The sequence below is a fragment of the Topomyia yanbarensis genome, chromosome 2, assembly GCF_030247195.1.
Source record: "Topomyia yanbarensis strain Yona2022 chromosome 2, ASM3024719v1, whole genome shotgun sequence".
In the NCBI taxonomy this organism is placed as follows: domain Eukaryota; kingdom Metazoa; phylum Arthropoda; class Insecta; order Diptera; family Culicidae; genus Topomyia; species Topomyia yanbarensis.
The window spans coordinates 57,515,520-57,532,405 of record NC_080671.1 but is presented as its reverse complement, the minus strand read 5'-3'; the positions used below and the strand labels follow the sequence as shown (position 1 = coordinate 57,532,405).

Here is a 16,886-nt window from a genome sequence, read left to right as displayed (position 1 = left end):
ATCAAGAAACTTTGTTTAATTTTCAAATTTAGTGTGAAAACTTTAGTAACAAAAAATAATCTTACATTCACTTCGTTTGAATTTTTACTCTGACTACGCTTTAAATGCTTCATCCTCATGGTCAGGTCACGGGCCCTATTTTAACAGTCACGTCGTCTAATAACTAGAAGAAAATTTCCTGACAATAAGTTTGATTTTCTTGTGTGATGTCCCGGGAAGCAAATTCAAAAGTGACGTGACTGTGAGAATAGGGACCCATATTTTCTACCATACGAGTAATGTTGGATTCCAAGGTGTCGACATTAATGATGGCTTAAAACCAGTGGCTTCACGCAATTTGTTTTTCGTCTCGGATTAAAATTAAAAAGAAATATTTCTCGGCATTTTCCGAGAACTTGTCCACTTACATTAATGCTAGGTTTCTCTGAAATTTCTACTGCGAAAAAAAGAATTTCAGGATAACGGATTTTTATTATTTGTTGTGTATCAACTGCCTACATGTTGCATGTAAATTGAAAAAAAGTACAAATGTTTGCCCAAGTTCTTCATAAACCCTTGGTTTGGGTTTCAATCCGTTTTCCTTTCTGTTTGTATCGTATTTATTAAAATTTATTACTTCTTGTTTTACTGTTCATACATACATGTTTTACTTATCATCAATCAACTCAGTTTTTCTTTATATCTCTGTAAGGGTCGAGTGTATGTATAAGTTCCTTTTTCGAAATTTCGTCTTAAATTAATATCATTTTCCTATTTTTGTTTTGCCACAGGTTCATTCCCCCATTCATGAGCGAACGCAGCAATTTTTTTGAGCATAATCTCGTATTGATAGTTCTGTATTATTTTGCTTTCTCAGATTTAGATGCAGTTGTTCCTCTTCTTGTGAAAGCATCAACTCGAGCAGGAATTACCAGGTAATATGAGGAAACTTATCGCGTTATTTAATTCATACCACTAAGCAGCACAACTGAGTCCTGTTCAAGTTGTTTGTTGTATTTCCTTATCATGATTTGTTTGTTAATCTCACTTTTTCCCGTATTCCCGTTTGTCTTCCATGCTGTGCTCTATCATTTATTTATGATAGAACACTCTGTGACAATATGCTCTTACGTAGTCTTTCGATAGTTGATACATGATTAGTTTTGGAATTGACAGCTTCCATTTTTTCCATCAAAGTACTAAAAGGAACTTCTGTTAGTAAAATTGGCTGTACGGTTAGTTATTACTACGTATGTAATTAGTGCTTGATTATGTAAGCGGAAATTACATCAACGCCATTTTTTATAAAAAATGCTGCTTTGTGGGCAGTTGAGCGCAAAAACAATTGATATTTTATTGGAAAACCTATATAAACAAAAAACAAAAGCAACACCTGTTAACAAATGATGGTTGCTCTCTTCTATAAAATAAAGTGCACCATAACTAGTCTGTAGTAGTAGTCTGTCAGCGTGAAAGTATACCTCGATTCAAAATTTTGATTCACTAGCTGAACAGCGCTATAATTTCATGGCTACAATAGAAACAATCGTTTCTCCCCTAAGTATGCATTCTCAAATGTTAGGTCACAAAATTGAAACAGAATAAATTTAGAAAATTATGTTCCTAAACTGGAAAACTTAATCATTTGCCGTGTTTGTTTTTCATCAGAAGCGACTGCTGTTCCTTCCATGATAAAGTTGCTTCTTGCCACCATTTCCGCCAGATTTTTTATTCCCACCGCCGTAGCCACCACCACCACCACCTTTACTACCAACACCACCTCCACCAGACGACTGGGAGTTGCTAGGACCACTTCCACCCAAACCTCCTGAGCCAAAGAAACTAGGCGGAGCAGCACTCTGTTGTTGATCATCAGTGAGTGACGCAAACGCATTATTCTTGCCCCAGCCCTGGAACATAGACGCCGATCCGAGACGAGTTACTTCCGGTGATTTTTGCTAGAATTGAAAAAAACGAAACAATATATTTATCCCTAATTCAGCTGTTTTATCACTTACAGTCAAATTGAGTTTCTTTGGATCAAATGTCGGCAGCGTGCGAACCGACTTATTCGACACCGGCTGCACAAAACCATCATCATCAACAAATCGCTGTTTGTTTTTCGGTGTACTCCCACCATCGCCATAATGACGATCATTATCTTGTCGACTGCCACCACCCCGACCAGAACCTGACAGAACAAAATTCAAAATCCTATTTTTGTTCTCTTCAGATTCCACTTCCTTCTGAATCTGTTCCATAGTTTTCGGTGCGGCAGCCGCTCTTCGTGGTTGCCAATTGTTTTTCCTAAGATCCATTATATCGAGGATCATAAAGCGAATGCGACTGCATACTTGTAGAGTGGATTTTTTGTCAGCAATCTCTTGCAAGCGATCGAAGCAATACTGCAAACCATTAGGATCGCATTCTTGTTCCATTCGACCGCCTATCGTGGTTAGTAACTTGCACAGGCATTCGAGCGTTTCTTCGTCCAGCATGTCTTCACTCAGTAAAATATTAATGCAACTGTACATAATTTTATGCGTGAGCAGTTTATGCTTAAACAATTCGCCAATGAATCGAATCGTTCCGAGAGCACGTCTTCGAATCTTAATATCTTTCTCTTCCAATTCGAATTGAAGATCCTCCGCTTCTTCTGTAGTCTCCTCATTAGCTTTTTTCTTTGTCTCCTCGATCTCGTTTGCATTCTGCTCTTTATCAGTATGATGTTTCTCGAATTCTTTCTGACACTGAGTAATGAGTTTGCGCTTAAAGTCGGCGGCCTGCTGGTTATCACCGGTACTAATTTTGATTATGCTCCCAATCTCTTTGCACATTTGGACGTACGTATCAGTGAAGTTAGGCTCCATAATAGCCTTTTCGAATAAGATCTTAATACAACCATCCAGCCGTTCTTCCGTATCAATTTCATATGTTTTAACCTGCTCTACAAGTACGTTGAAATTGTCCGGTGTCAGCTTGTTTAACACGCTGCGGAATTTCTTGAATAGTTCCTGAGTTTTCTTTGTCTCCTCGTCACCTTCTTCTTGTTTCATTAGAAAACGTGGTCTCCAGGCATTGGCCGACTCGCGAAGTTTCACTTCTTCGGTGATATTCAAATTTACCTTGATAATACCGCTGTCCACATCATCCGCCCCGCCAGATCGCATTTCTTTGGCCGACAGTCTGCCCTGATACGGAGCCCGTTTCATTGGAGCAGCTGCTTGTCGACTGCCCGTCATTCCGCCGCTGTCCATTCCACCCCGCATGAAATTGGGCAATAGTGCATTATCGTGGTTACCGTAGTGCTTACCAGAAGAAGTAAAAGGATTGTGAGAAGACTTCAAAATGGACCTGCAAACGTCCGGTATCGTCGTTGGTTTTTCCCTGCTAATTGTAGTATCCTTCAAAGATAACAGTTGATCAAGTGAATATTTTTTGCGTCCACCAGTTTCCTCCCCAAGCAGCTTCTCCGATGTTCGTCGGATTCGTTTCCCTATCGATTTATGGCCACCATCTATTATGCTATTATTACTGGAAGCATGATTATTGTTACCTTCATTCTCTTCGTTGATGTCGCTGTTTGGTGCCTGTACGTGATTTGTCGATTCTCCATTAAGGTTTAGCTTTGCTACCGAGTCGGCTAGATCAATTTGATTGTTATTGTCCTCCCCCGACTGTCTTGGCTCGTCGGCAGCCACCGGATCAGTAGTGACATCAGACATTGTAAATGTTCCTACTGGCAAAAAGCACGTTTTAAGCTAGTTTCTGCGATTCCTTTTCAGATCCGCGTTTCCTGATATTCGTGGCAGAAAAAGGGTACAATATGAAGACAGTGAATCTTGCACGAGGCTTGGCAGGAGTTGAGTTTAAGTCTTGCTTCGAGTTGCTTCTAGAAAAAAAGAAAAGCAATTGATTCAATAGTATTTCTTACCATTTTATATCGTGTTACAACAATCATGCTTGAGGCTTCTAGTTCCGCATAAAACAAAGGGTGATTCGAATAAGATGAACAATTCGGTCTAGACTAAGCACATAGTAAAACATATGCGAAACGTCGTTTTTTCTAGATCTCGAAATTGAGTCATGTTGCAACCCGCGGTTGGAGTTCATACATTTTGACAGTAGTTGGGGATAGAACCGAATTCATTCTTAGCGAAAATGTGTTTTTTGATTACTAGTACTACAAATGTTCCACAGCTAAGTACCAATAAATCCATTCTTTTGAATTTCGTTGCATTAATTTTTCGTTCCCTCCGATAATTTTTTTTTGCGGGTACTGAAGCCCGCATCATAGTGTAGGCTAATGGGACGGTATCTCCGACGATCGACATCCCAGCAGGCTTGATGGTGGTCGATTTAAATATTTCTCCGATGGCAAAAATAATGCCGATAAGTTTGCTTTTCTACACAAATTATATGCACCCAATGCAACCGGCGCCTGGATGGTCTACTTACGGAGCAAAGATAAGCCATTTAATCTCATCGATATATTGTGTGAACTAACTAAACAATGCTGTACGAATTAATTTTTTGTCTACGTATCCGCCCGCGAAGTAGAAATTGATGGTGCAGTGTCCGACAAGGGCATTAGCTGCGAAATATGGGAATGACACGTTCAAAAATCCTTTGCATCAATCAGTGAAAATTATAGGGCCCTATTCTCACAGTCACGTCACCTAGTGACTAGAGTAAATTTTGTTCTAGTCACTAGGTGACGTGACTGTGAGAATAGGGCCCATAGTTTGCAAGCAGATGCGTTCAGAAAAAATCGAAAAGTATTAGAAATCTTATTTTCCAGCATCAACAAAAAATTCAAATTTTGAGGCGATGAGTTCATTTTTGATGTAAAAGTCACGAAATAATGCTACATTACTCCCTAAGGAGAAATTTGGTTTAAAACCGTCTTTATGCGAGGGGAACGACACTCCGTGATTTGTTGGTGATTGGTGGTTTGAAATGTGTCATGAAAAACAAAATGAATTGCTCGAAATTCAAGTTGTGATAGTTTTAGTGCTCGATGAAACAAAAACAAAACATTTACAGCAGCATAACTGCAGTACCAAATCTAAGAGAAGAGACGACAACAGGGGCCCTATTCTCACAGTCACGTCACTTGGTGACTAGAAGGAAATTTTCCTCTAGTCACTAGGTGACGTGACTGTGAGTATAGGGCCCCAGGCTTCTTGCTCTTCTTAATCTTCTCGACTAGGCCCTGCGGTAAATCTACCCTGTCAAAAAAAAATGCGGACCAACATGGTCAGGCGATTTAAACAGTTTGACGTTTAACTCAACTCGCCTGTGCTAATTGCCCCTAGAAACAAATGCAAGTTGCGAATGCGATTTAAAGGCAATTTCAACACACAGAGAAATTTTCTGGCGGCTGAAATGGACTTGGTTGTTTTTTGCGTTTTTTCAAACGTAGCGGTTCATGTTTGGCTTAAGTTTAAAATTGTTTTTTTTTTAACAATAGGCGTGTTCTCGCTTATTTTGTTTGTCTAGTGCACTTAATTTAGCCAACGAATGTGGGAAATTGTGGAATCGTGTGTAAGTATAGTGGAACAAGCTCTCTGACTTGAAGTCTAAATGAAAGTCAGATTGTGGTAAATTTTGGTGTGCAATACGAATTTCACCATAGATTCTTCCTATCGTTTGGTGGTGATTACCTAGTGTACTGATAAATTTATGTGAGTAGATAATGAATCCGAAAATAATTATTATTTTTAATTTTCATATCAGGCAATTAAGGGCGATTAAATGGCGCGTTCCCTGGGCTATTTGGGGGCAATTTAAGGGCGGGTAAAGCGGCAAAAAAAATTACGGCGGCATAAAATTAAAAAAATAGCCCCCTAATTGCCAGCAAATTGCTGGCAAATTGTAGGGCAATTAGCGCATCCGAGTTGGCAAATAGCCCCCCGCTAGCCAGCAACTTGCCCTTGTTGACTGGGTAAAGACAACAAGCGTCCATCGTTGCCAAATTCCATTTGTGTGCTTTTTGCAATTGCTGAAAGGAATTGTACCTCAAAGATCGCAAAGCAATGAAAATGAAAAACAAATAAAATTTACTAAAAATAACCTTCCGGAAGTCGCGCTAGTGCACTGAGTGCACGCTGTTCTGAAAATCTAGCGAAATTATCTTAGGGGACCAGCGGCTGCTCGTTCGATAGGCCATATGTGCGACTTCCGGAGGAAAGTAATATTTCGCTATGTGCTTTAAGGGACCATCCATAAATGACGTAGCATTATATGGAGGAGGGTGGAGTTTTGTATTTTGTGATAATGTGTGACGACAGGGAGGTAGGGGGTTATGTCATGCTACGTAGCTTTTTAAAGGGGAATAACTAACATCGTTTTTTATTTTTTTAAGGAAATTTGCGGGGTCAAGGGGGGGGGGGGTTAGAGTTACCGTCAAGCTACGTAATTACCAGGGGGTATTTAGAAGTTTGTGACGAAATGCTACGATGGGGGAGGGTGGTGTTAAAAATCGCTAAAAAATGCTACGTCATTTATGGATGATCCCCAATTAAAATGTTGCATTCCACTAAGTCGCTCAAAATGGTGTAAAAAAGTTATTTTGCAGCAATTTTGCCAAATCATTTCACTCTTAGTGGTGCGTATCACCAGCTGCATTAAGGTCTGGCAGATTTGTTCTAATTCAACTAACTAGGTCAACATCAAACGAGTTCTTCCAGTGTTATTGCAACTCCGGCAGCGATCCTTAACGAACTTCTTGAGCTTCGTGACCTTATATACGAATATACGCTATTCTAATCGGTGAGGTCTTGGTCATTGTGCTATGGTCTATTTATCCAGAAACATGCCAATGTGAAAATAAAAAAAAAATCAGGTATCACAACTTGAATGCAATATTGGGCAATCCATGAGACGTTTCTGATCAGTTGATTATTTTTTGTTTATTTCTTCTGACGTTACCCCGATGGGCACGAATATCGTTGAGTAGATCCAACATCAAACGAATCGAACTAAAGACTATAATAACGATAATAACTAAGAGACGAATTCTATTAGGTTCTTTACAGACACAGTTAACCTCACTTTTCTTGACAGTTCGCTTGTACTGTTTACATGGACTTAGAAAAATTTGTGGACGACTAGATTCGCTCGAAGCAAATCGTAAAGAATTTTTCTAAGTCCATGTAAACAGTACAAGCGAACTGTCAAAAATGAACACTCAGTTCATTTATGACGTCACCGTAAAGTATTCAATTGAGTTCTACAAGATGACGACATGATGAATGGAGTTCACGTTTGACAATTCTCGGTGGTTTGTTTACTTCGTCAGTTGCATGAGTTCGAGTGCAACGGGCACTCATCTGTTACATTCGAAGTCACGTAACTCCCATGTGATGCCAACCTTCCAGTTTAAACAGGATTCTTCCAGTTTTTTTTTTACAACATCCACACTGATAAAATAAAGTACCCATTAATGCATAGGAAACTACGCATTTTCAATAAAAGTGGAATAACCCATTAAATGGGTAAATTGTTTGTACCCATAAATGAATACAGACCTTGTACGTCAACCTGGGTATGTTTTACCCATTATTTTTCGCAGAACTGTTACAACAAAATGCGTAAAAAATACACATTCATGAAAATCGTGCCAGAATGAAAAATACTGTCAATAGAATTATTTCTGAATTAAAAAAAAATATTCATTTCACATTATTGTCTCCTTATAAAAGTATAAGAATCTAGATAGATATCCTATTCCAAAACTCCTTAACAAAATAAAACCGCCAACTAGATATATTTTTGATGGCTGGATCTTTTGGCTGCTCTAAAAATTACGAACTGGTGCATATTTGCAACATCCTCAGTAGTCTAAACAGCCGTTGTTTTCGAAGCATTGCCGAAATGTTCCGTTTCCGCCAAGGACTCCGATGCAGGCCGATAATTCGCGGGTTCCGCTACGATCCTTAGTTTGCAGGTTAACTCGCTTGAAATAATTGTTAAGGATTTTTCACCCATTTGTTAAGATCAATATACCCATTGACATTACCTCATCGAGTAATTGTGAAATGGATAAAAAGAACTCTGTTAGAAACAAAAAATACCAATTTTTTAACAGCTCGAATAACTTCCAAGAATGGGTCATTTGAATACATAAAATGAGTAAAGTTTTTTTACCGTGCAGTCAAACAGACAATTGGAAAATCTTCACGTTTTCTGAAATTTGAGGCAGTTTTATCCAGTTTTTTTTTAAATATTCATTTATTTAGTTTTTTTTTTGTCACATATTGAAAATTGATTCGTAGAATTTTCAAGCAAGCGATGGGATGATGCCGATTGCCCCAGAATAAGATTTTATTCCACCGTAACATGAACTCTTTTTATACCACTTGTGAGTAATACGGTTCAAGATGGCAGTACATTGTGTCAAATACATTGAACAATTGTTGAATTCTCAGCTAGTTGCTTAGTTTAGCAAATGGTCTTAAATTTAGGATTATGCGGATGTGTAGATTGAAACTTTCAAAACAGTAAAATTCGACTGTAACTATTACAATTACAATCTAATTTAAATGTTTTAATATTTTTGCCTTTCTCATATAGAAAGGTTATGCAATCACCCTAAAAATTGTCAACCTAATCCCGGTCCGGAGGGCCGACTGCCATATGTCATTCGACTGAGTTTGTCGAGATCGGAAAATGTCTGTGTGTATGTGTGTGTATGTGGAAAAAAAATGTCACCTGTGTTTCTCAGAGATGCTAGACCGATTTGCACAAACTTAGTCTCAAATGAAAGGTACAACCTTCTTATCGGCTGCTATTGAATTTTTTATTGGCTGGACTTCCGGTTCCGGAGTTACGGGTTGAAGAATGCGGCCGCACAGCAAATTCCCATATAAATTGATCTGAAAAATGTTCAAAGCTCCCAGGAAAATTTCAACATCGAATTTGTATTTTTGATGTCAATTGTCTTTAAAACACATGAAACGTCGAGATTTCATGTAATCTCGAAAACAATTTTTTTGGCAAAAATTGACTTTATTGGATTTTGGCATATTGTTGCCTTTCTCATATCGAACAGTTATGCTATCACTACTCTAAAAATCGTCAACCTAATCCCGGCCTTGACTTATACAGGCGTAGGTAGGGGTACGCAGTGAGGGGATGCTAATTTAAAATTGAAACTAGTTTAAAATTTCTTAACAAGTTGAAATTTTCGACAGGGTCCGGACCCCCCGGATCCTCCTCCTTGATCCGCCGCTGGTATCAAGCGCTGTTTCAGTGTCGACACATAGCATCTCATGATCGTGGCTGTCGATGCATTGTATGTATGTGCAAATCGTATTGAATATGTAATATACATTTCCACCACTAGGTAAATTAAAACAGTTTTTTTTTATTTGGACAACAATATCAAAAAGGGTATCGGTATCGGGTGAAATACCGCCGCCGAGGAACTTTCAGCACCAGCTAGCAGATACATAGGAACGAGTAGTACCGAGAAGGGTATGACACCATACGAAGTTGGTTGTAAAGATGTAAATCATTATGATCGACCCTTTCGGATCAGTCTCGACAGGAGACGATTTTTGCAGCAGATCTGAGCAGGTCAGATTTACCGCGAAGATTAAACAGCAAGCAAAATCAGCAATGGAAAAAAATTAACGATTAACACAATATCAAAAGAGCAAGAGCACAATCCCTACTGAAGTAGTATCTAACAATTGTCCCGGAGGAATGAGGATTGCGAGATACAAGAAATTTAGGTTTAGTCGGTACAAACCAATCCGACGCTACCACGAGCCAGACGGCAGCGGTATCTGTTGAAGATCCTTTTGCGATAATAGACATTTCTAGAGAAAATGTTCAATAGGACGTAAGTAACAATGAGAGATTCTCTTTGAGGTCTGGTGACGAAATCGAGATGGTCGACGAATTCGTGTATTTGGCCTCACTAGTAACCGCCGACAATGATATCAGCAGAGAAATTCAGAGACGGATCTTGGCGGGAAATCGTGCCTACTTTAGACTTCGAAGGACGCTCTGGTCGAACAAAATTTGCCGCCGCACGAAGTTGATTATCTACAAGACGCTGATTAGACCGGTGGTCCTCTGCGGCCACGAGACCTGGACTATGCTCGTGGAGGACCAACGCGCCTTTGGAGTTTTCGAACGAAAGGCGTTGCGTACCATGTTGTGTATGGTGGCGTGCGGATGGAAAACCGAACGTGGCGCAGGCAAATGAACCATGAGTTGCATCAGCGGCTGGAAGAAGCATCCATCGCGCATACCGCAAAAATAGGACGTTTGCGGCGGGCTGGACACGTCGTAAGAATGTCGGACAACGACCCGGTGAAGATGGCTCTTGAAGGCGACCCTACAGGAACAAGAAGACGGGGCGCACAGCGAACACGGTGGATCGACCAGATAGAGGACGACCTGCGGACCCTTCGAAGACTGCGAGGCTGGCGACAAGCAGCAATGGACCGAGTGGAATGGAGACGGTTTCTGCATACAGTAAGAGACAACAAGGTTCTAGCCTGAACGGTAAGGTTAGTAAGTAGTTCAATATTGGACATGAACACAAGACGAACTATCATCGCTGAATGCTGGAAAATCAATACCTTCGACATGATCTGGAAAGATGTCAGTTAAACCGCACGAGAATTTTCATCATACCACAGCAATCTTTCGGGTAGGAAAAGCGTGCTAGTCACTGGCATGGCAAGAACCTAGTGCCGCTAAAGCGACTTAAAATTAAACTAAACATTTACATGCTTTAAACAATAAATTTTCCATATGTATTTATCTAAAGTTCTAGTTTTCTTGACTGTAAAGTGGACAAATTGTGTTAACTTGGCTATTTTTCTTTGCTAAACAAAATGCAAATTTAAATTACACCTCCAAGAATACCGCTTTAAGCACAGTTTGCACCTATCCGATCCGTTTCAGTGCCGGTTCAGTTCCGTGCACGGAAACCAGTATGCTTTCATACAAATCAAATGCACGGCACCGTCCCGGACAACTGTGAATGCTCGCATTTGAATTGTATGAAAGAATATTGGCGCCAGTGCACGGCACTGAACCGTCACTTATTCGGATCGGAAAGGTGTAAATTTGGCTTTAAGGTGACAATATCAGGGTGGTCTAGGAGTTCGTTGCCTTACTGATGACCACTCGAGTTACTATGGTAACTATAGTGACCACTGATAGTGGCATCAGAAAACAAATTCAGAGAGGTATTTTGTCATGCGAGCCAACATCAGATAGCCACAAAACCTGAACTAGGATGGACTATAAGTGATTTTGTACGGAATGTCTGGTGAACGATCTACGGCGGGCTTCAGATGAACAACGGAAAGTGAAGCCTCATGAACCACGAATTGCACTATTCGAATCACAAAAGGCACATAACAAGTTTCTGTGCCTTAAGAATTCGGCATCGAACAGCCATAGACCTAGTAAATTGGAAACAATTTTTCCAACTGAATGATATATTTATGTCATTTATATATTTATATCGATTGTACCGATTGCACAGAAGGACTTCCGCCTTAACATGTTTATATTCTCTCATTACTTATTTCAGCTGCTTTCGTGGTTCAATAGTACACTCACGATTGCAGCGAACGGTACATACTTGTGCAGTGATATGACGTACATACATACTAACATTGTTCGGCAATCTAATAAAATAAACTGTCAAACACGAAATTTAATCCGGGTTTCTAGTGATTTTTTTAAAATTATACTTTAAACGGAAATGAAACTGATTTGAAATTAGCGTAAATGGACCTTTTCCATTCCCGAGACATTGATCCGGATGGAATTTTAATCCACAGTAGACACGCCATCAAATTCCACACATATAAAAAAGGCATTATCGGAAAGAAGGAAAAATAAGTTTAAAGTGAAGAAACTAGTTTCACCTTCACTTTCATTAGGCAAAAAGCAGTGCTTTTTGTAGATGTCTTATGCAATTTCCACTCTACTAGAAGACATTTTGATAAAACCAATCACGGATTTTCTTAACTATGTACTTACCTTTACTAAAATCGCTGTTCGTGCGGAGATGCGTTTGGATTTGTGGCTAGAGTTCACAGCACAGATTGCGACCTTTGACTGCTACGTTGACAAAAATGATGTTGTGAAGGCCAGATTAAACTATTCCAAAAAAGGGGACGACGTATAATCCTAATCCACGGGGATATGGCTTTTTGGCAGTGTCCAGAGTTTTACTACTGCTATCGCGTAACACCCGTATTTTGAAAGTGTATCAGTTCCACTTACAAGCCTTGGCCAGTATGTATGCCAATGACAAGCTTACTTGACAAGAATTCTTTTGGTTTTTTCCTTCGCACTGAATCACTCGATTTTGTAATTGAAATATCACAGGTAATACGCGTTAATTTTGACGCGACGTTAGTTTCTTCGTCTCACCTGTATATTGGCGGACAGATTTCTGGTGCAATGAATTCTGAAATGCGATTTTACCCTGATTTTCGACTAATGGAGTAAAATTTAACTTTCATTTCACGTGCTAACATGCGAAGATTTGCGATGAGGTGCACGACAGCACCAACACTATCAAATGGACATGCAGGAGATCGCAAATTCAAAGAGGCACAAAAGATAGCCTTCAGGAGCCTTCCGTGCGAGTTGCAATTTTTTGACAGCTAAACATGGTCGGTAAAGTAGACTTCATTTTCCGATTTACGGATGAATGTCCCTTAGGTAGAATACTATCTTGTCGAATGGCCTACTGTTATTACTTCGAATCTAAATTTGATTAAATGATACATGAGACCGAAAATAAGAGTCGCAAACAGTGGTGCAAATTTTCATTTTGAAATGCCAACTTTCAGTTCAATCTACCACAACCAATTTTCAAATTCAAAGCCGGCCTCAATCATTTCAGAATCCTGGCTGGAGTCAGTAAGAATTCCAGCTTAAATGCAATAAAATGAATTAGTTATGGAGTTTGCGTTTCGCCTTCGTCTCATCAGAATCCGACACTAACATAGTGACAGGACCAAACTAGCGAATGGATTGACGCTAGTTCCAAATAACGAAGACACACTTTGTTTTCCTGAGCAAACCCCTAGTCAAGCTTGATGTGATGAAGCTTATGGCGTTTTCGTTTTTTCTTGGTGCTACACCGGTGTAGGGCAAAGAAAGAGATAGACTGATTACACCCAAGTTTGAATGAGTGTAGCACCGACTACACCGGTGTAGTGCACTGTCAAAAACAAATATGCCATTACTTTAAGCTGATGAGAATTCAAGAAATCAAATTTGGCTTAGCAAGCCAATGCTATATGCACTATGTTATACTTCTCCTTAGTGGAGAACATTTTTGATAAAAATTACTTTTTTTCATTATGCATCTCAGCTCAGTTTGTTGGAACTAGCATCAATCCGGCGCTAGCTTAATCCTGTCACTAAGTTAGTGTCGGATTCTGAAGAGACGAAGTCGAAACGCAAATTCTATAGCTAATTTAGTTATAGGTTTTGTGCTATTCAGGCGCGAAAATGGTTTCTTTAATGGAATAACCACAGATAACAGACGTTTAGACTAGAACAAAATATCTTCAAAAACCTGTGTAAACTTTCAACTTGATAAACGTTGGAAATCCGTGTTCCACTATTTCCATCTGCGCAACTGTTTGCTATACGTGTTTGACAGCTGCACTCTAACTGCCAGCTGCTCTCTAACTGCCTTGTATCGATCACTGCGCCATCTACAAACGTTTGCCAAACGCGATTCAGACGTCTGATTTATTCGGAATCTCATTAGCGGGTATTTACACACGATTCAAATCGAGTAAACGTCTGTTATCTGTGGACTAACTTACCAAAAATTTCATTCATTTTTCATTAAGGAAAAATATAGCATATAGTGCATTGGCTTGCTAAACCAAACCAAATGTTTCGTTAATTCCCCTCAGCTTAAAATGAGCTTATTTTCACATCACGCTCTATGGGTTTGCTCAGGAACAAAAATTGTGTCTCCGTTTTTGGAGCTAGCGCCAATCCCTTCGCTAGTTTAGTCCTGTAACGAAGTTAGTGTCGGATTCTGATGAGACGAAGTCGAAACGCTAATTCCATAACTAATTTAGTTATATAAGTTTTGTGTTCTTCACGCGCAATGATGGTTTTAAGGAATTTTCTTCTTTATAGAAAAACTAGTTTTTACCAAAATTATTCTCCACTAAGAAATATAGCATAGTGCAATAAAATGGTTCAGGAATGAGTGGCCAAAATTGGGTTAGAAAAGTCACGTAAAGTGAGCTGAGTTTAGTCGACTTATGTTACAGGCCGCGGAGAATAATGTCGTGTTTATATTCAAGTTTGAATGACTGTAGTTCAAACCACAGCGGTGTATTGCAGTGTCATGAACAAAAATCTCGAATCACATGACAACATTCATATAAGTACATCTAAATTCAAGCAAAAACTAGTCTTGAAATGAAAAAATAAGCCATTTTTATAGATACAATGCATATCTATTTATTTTATGCATTTAACGGTAGTTAAGATCTATTTTTTAAGCATACTATGTACACAATTATGGGAAATCTTATAATTTCCAGCAACTAAAAATCGGACACCCGTCCCTTTCGTTCCCAATCGCCATAACGGGTAGGTTCAGGACCTCGCGGCCCACCAACTTCACCGGTGTTCGGATTTGTATTGTCGGGCCATGATTGAAGAGGCTCCTTTTCTTGGTAAGGATGGTTGCCTGTAAGCTCGTCCAATTTACCAATTGGTGTCTTCTCTCGTAGTTTTTTCTGGAATTCTTCCATTCGGGGACTTATTGGCTTATCCGGTGTCTTTGAGGAAAATGTAACTGCAAAGCTAGTTTATTAATAATACAATAAGATATACGATATATTCCTTACCAATTTTTACGAAGTATGCGTTCCTAGCAGAAGAGAAAGAAGTCGTGGTCGCTAATATTCTGGAAATCATGTTGGTATTTTTCGTATAGCATTAAATTGTGTACGCATTAAAATGTATTGCTTTGCTTCTACAATGATCTTATCACTCTTGCTAAGAACGTGTTTATTTTGATTGTGCGATATCGTTTGTCACCTGACAGTACGTGACGTTGATTTGTTCTTCTTTATCGAATGTAACCCACGTTGGCTGGACGTTGTCGACTCGAATCAAAACTGGTCGAATATAAACAGTTAATTCTGTAGCGGTGCCCGTAGTACTAGCTCGAATCAAACCTCGGCGAAAATGTAAATTGACAGTCGGAGTGTTTAATAGGAGCGTTCATTTGCGTTCATTGCGATAGCCCCTATGTTTGAGTAAACCGGGTACACGAGTAGATCACAGGTTTGCTTACTTCCAAAGTGGGCAAGCCGCCACCTCGTCCGAGGGATCCTCAACGGCTTTGCGCCATGAAACCCTTCCTACACTGAAAAAAAAAACCAAACGTTAATTCTATTTACCTCAAACCACTTAAAATCCATATGAAGAAGAAATGCTAATGTTATCACGCGCACGCATACCTTCTATGTGTCAACTGTATAAACTATGTATGCGCACACATAAGTTATATGTGCGTATTGTTATAGAATCGGGCTTTATGTGCCTTATTGTTATGAAATGTGAATGTAAGATTAATATGTCTTGTAAATACACACATAAGGTTTATGTGCAAGCAAATAGTGTCTATCTGCCTCTGCTAATTGCAAAAATCTATGTGTAAAATCAATAGACATAACGTTTACATTTTTTTGAGTGTAGGCCTCGCCTATGCGACTAAGCCGCATCGTACTCGTACACGTTAAGGGGGTCTTCTACTCGCGAGGTTTAAAATTGAGCACTTTTTGGGAATAAATTGCAAACCATCTACTCAATGGATTTCGAATCTTTTTTTTTATTTTGAGGATACATGTTTCGACTTTTCAATTTTACTTTTGAAAACCAAAAGAAAAATGTCTCGCGATCTTGAAACTTCATTGATGATATTAATGTTGAAACTGCATGGGTCCAGCTTAAGTAAAGTTCTGGCAAATTCAGTAATCTGTAATCAGAAAACTCATATTTTTTATAATCATAATCACGTTGGCTATACACTCAATTCGGCTCGGTAATTTCCCCAACAGCTGTGCAATCAGCAAATTTTGAAACTGATATCTCAGTAAAGTGAGATTTGTTAGCTGATCTTCGGTGAAATATTTTCCGAGTATCAGCTATGAAACGTCACTTTTACTGAAATCTCAGCCAAAAAATTGTTTACTGAGATCTCAGCTGTTGAGATTTGGGCAAAAGATGCGATAAAAGCTGAGATTCGGCAAAAAAATTAAGTGTGTATGTTTTCCCGAAAGGGATTTTTTTTTATTTTATAATTTGTAAAACTTATGTAACGATATGTGTGAATTTCCATTATTCACGTTATTTTTCGGGCCTGTTTTGCCACGACACCCACTTTGCATTCAGAACGAGTTATACGTCAGCGTCGAGTCGAGTAGCACATCTTTCAGCTTCAGTCCCCAAGGTAATTCCCATCACATCCATTGCATGTAATATGAATGAAAATTCTTGGTTGAAGATGCTGCCTGCCAAATAAGTTGCAACATTGACCGCATGCCTGCCAGAATTTGCGCAAGCGCTCTGGCGCTAAGGCCCAGATTCCATAATTCAGAGACTCATTGTTGTTTTGAGTGCAAGCTCCAAAGCATATTTCTAATAAATCATTAGATGATAGACTTTCGTAGATGGGTTACAATAATTCTACGATGGAAGGGGCGATGGAAATCCTGACACCACTTGCACCAACTGTCCTCGCCGGGTGGGCACTTTGAGTGTTGGGGATTTTCGTTCGATGATGAACAGTGTTCGAGGGAAGGCCATCAGATTACATTTCGCATATCTTCTACAGAATTTGAGTTTCTCAGAATCGCCAGACCATAAAATTT

General features: G+C 39.3%; 2 protein-coding genes across 4 annotated transcripts; both read right to left on the bottom strand.

Moving 5' to 3' along the window:
- Positions 1-451: 451 nt before the first annotated feature.
- On the bottom strand, positions 452-12,565 carry LOC131685744 (eukaryotic translation initiation factor 4 gamma 3-like). Of its 3 annotated transcripts, XM_058969659.1 has the most exons (4): positions 11,998-12,565; positions 3,536-3,871; positions 1,998-3,475; positions 452-1,937 (listed from the first exon to the last, which is right to left on the bottom strand). In XM_058969659.1, exons 2-4 carry the CDS (start codon positions 3,702-3,704, stop codon positions 1,644-1,646), a joined length of 1,941 nt encoding a protein of 646 aa, XP_058825642.1. In that variant the 5' UTR covers positions 3,705-3,871; positions 11,998-12,565; the 3' UTR covers positions 452-1,643. The 3 variants fall into 3 exon arrangements, with proteins under 3 accessions (XP_058825642.1, XP_058825640.1, XP_058825641.1); XM_058969657.1 differs by having other exon boundaries at positions 1,998-3,871; positions 11,998-12,564; XM_058969658.1 differs by having other exon boundaries at positions 1,998-3,868; positions 11,998-12,564.
- Positions 12,566-14,467: 1,902 nt separating this feature from the next.
- LOC131682123 (succinate dehydrogenase assembly factor 4, mitochondrial-like) lies at positions 14,468-15,056 on the bottom strand. Its single transcript, XM_058963357.1, has 2 exons — positions 14,856-15,056; positions 14,468-14,803 (listed from the first exon to the last, which is right to left on the bottom strand). Exons 1-2 carry the CDS (start codon positions 14,923-14,925, stop codon positions 14,550-14,552), a joined length of 324 nt encoding a protein of 107 aa, XP_058819340.1. The 5' UTR covers positions 14,926-15,056; the 3' UTR covers positions 14,468-14,549.
- Between the last annotated feature and the right edge of the window lie 1,830 nt (positions 15,057-16,886).

Bases quoted from the DNA above. Each gene is read 5' to 3' on its own strand.
- LOC131685744 (XM_058969657.1), bottom strand. From the start codon at position 3,704: ATGTCTGATGTCACTACTGATCCGGTGGCTGCCGACGAGCCAAGACAG. The intron at 1,938-1,997 runs GTAAGTGATAAA...TTTCAATTCTAG, and splicing joins CAAAGAAACTCAATTTGACT to CAAAAATCACCGGAAGTAAC.
- LOC131682123 (XM_058963357.1), bottom strand. From the start codon at position 14,925: ATGATTTCCAGAATATTAGCGACCACGACTTCTTTCTCTTCTGCTAGG. The intron at 14,804-14,855 runs GTAAGGAATATA...CTAGCTTTGCAG, and splicing joins CGCATACTTCGTAAAAATTG to TTACATTTTCCTCAAAGACA.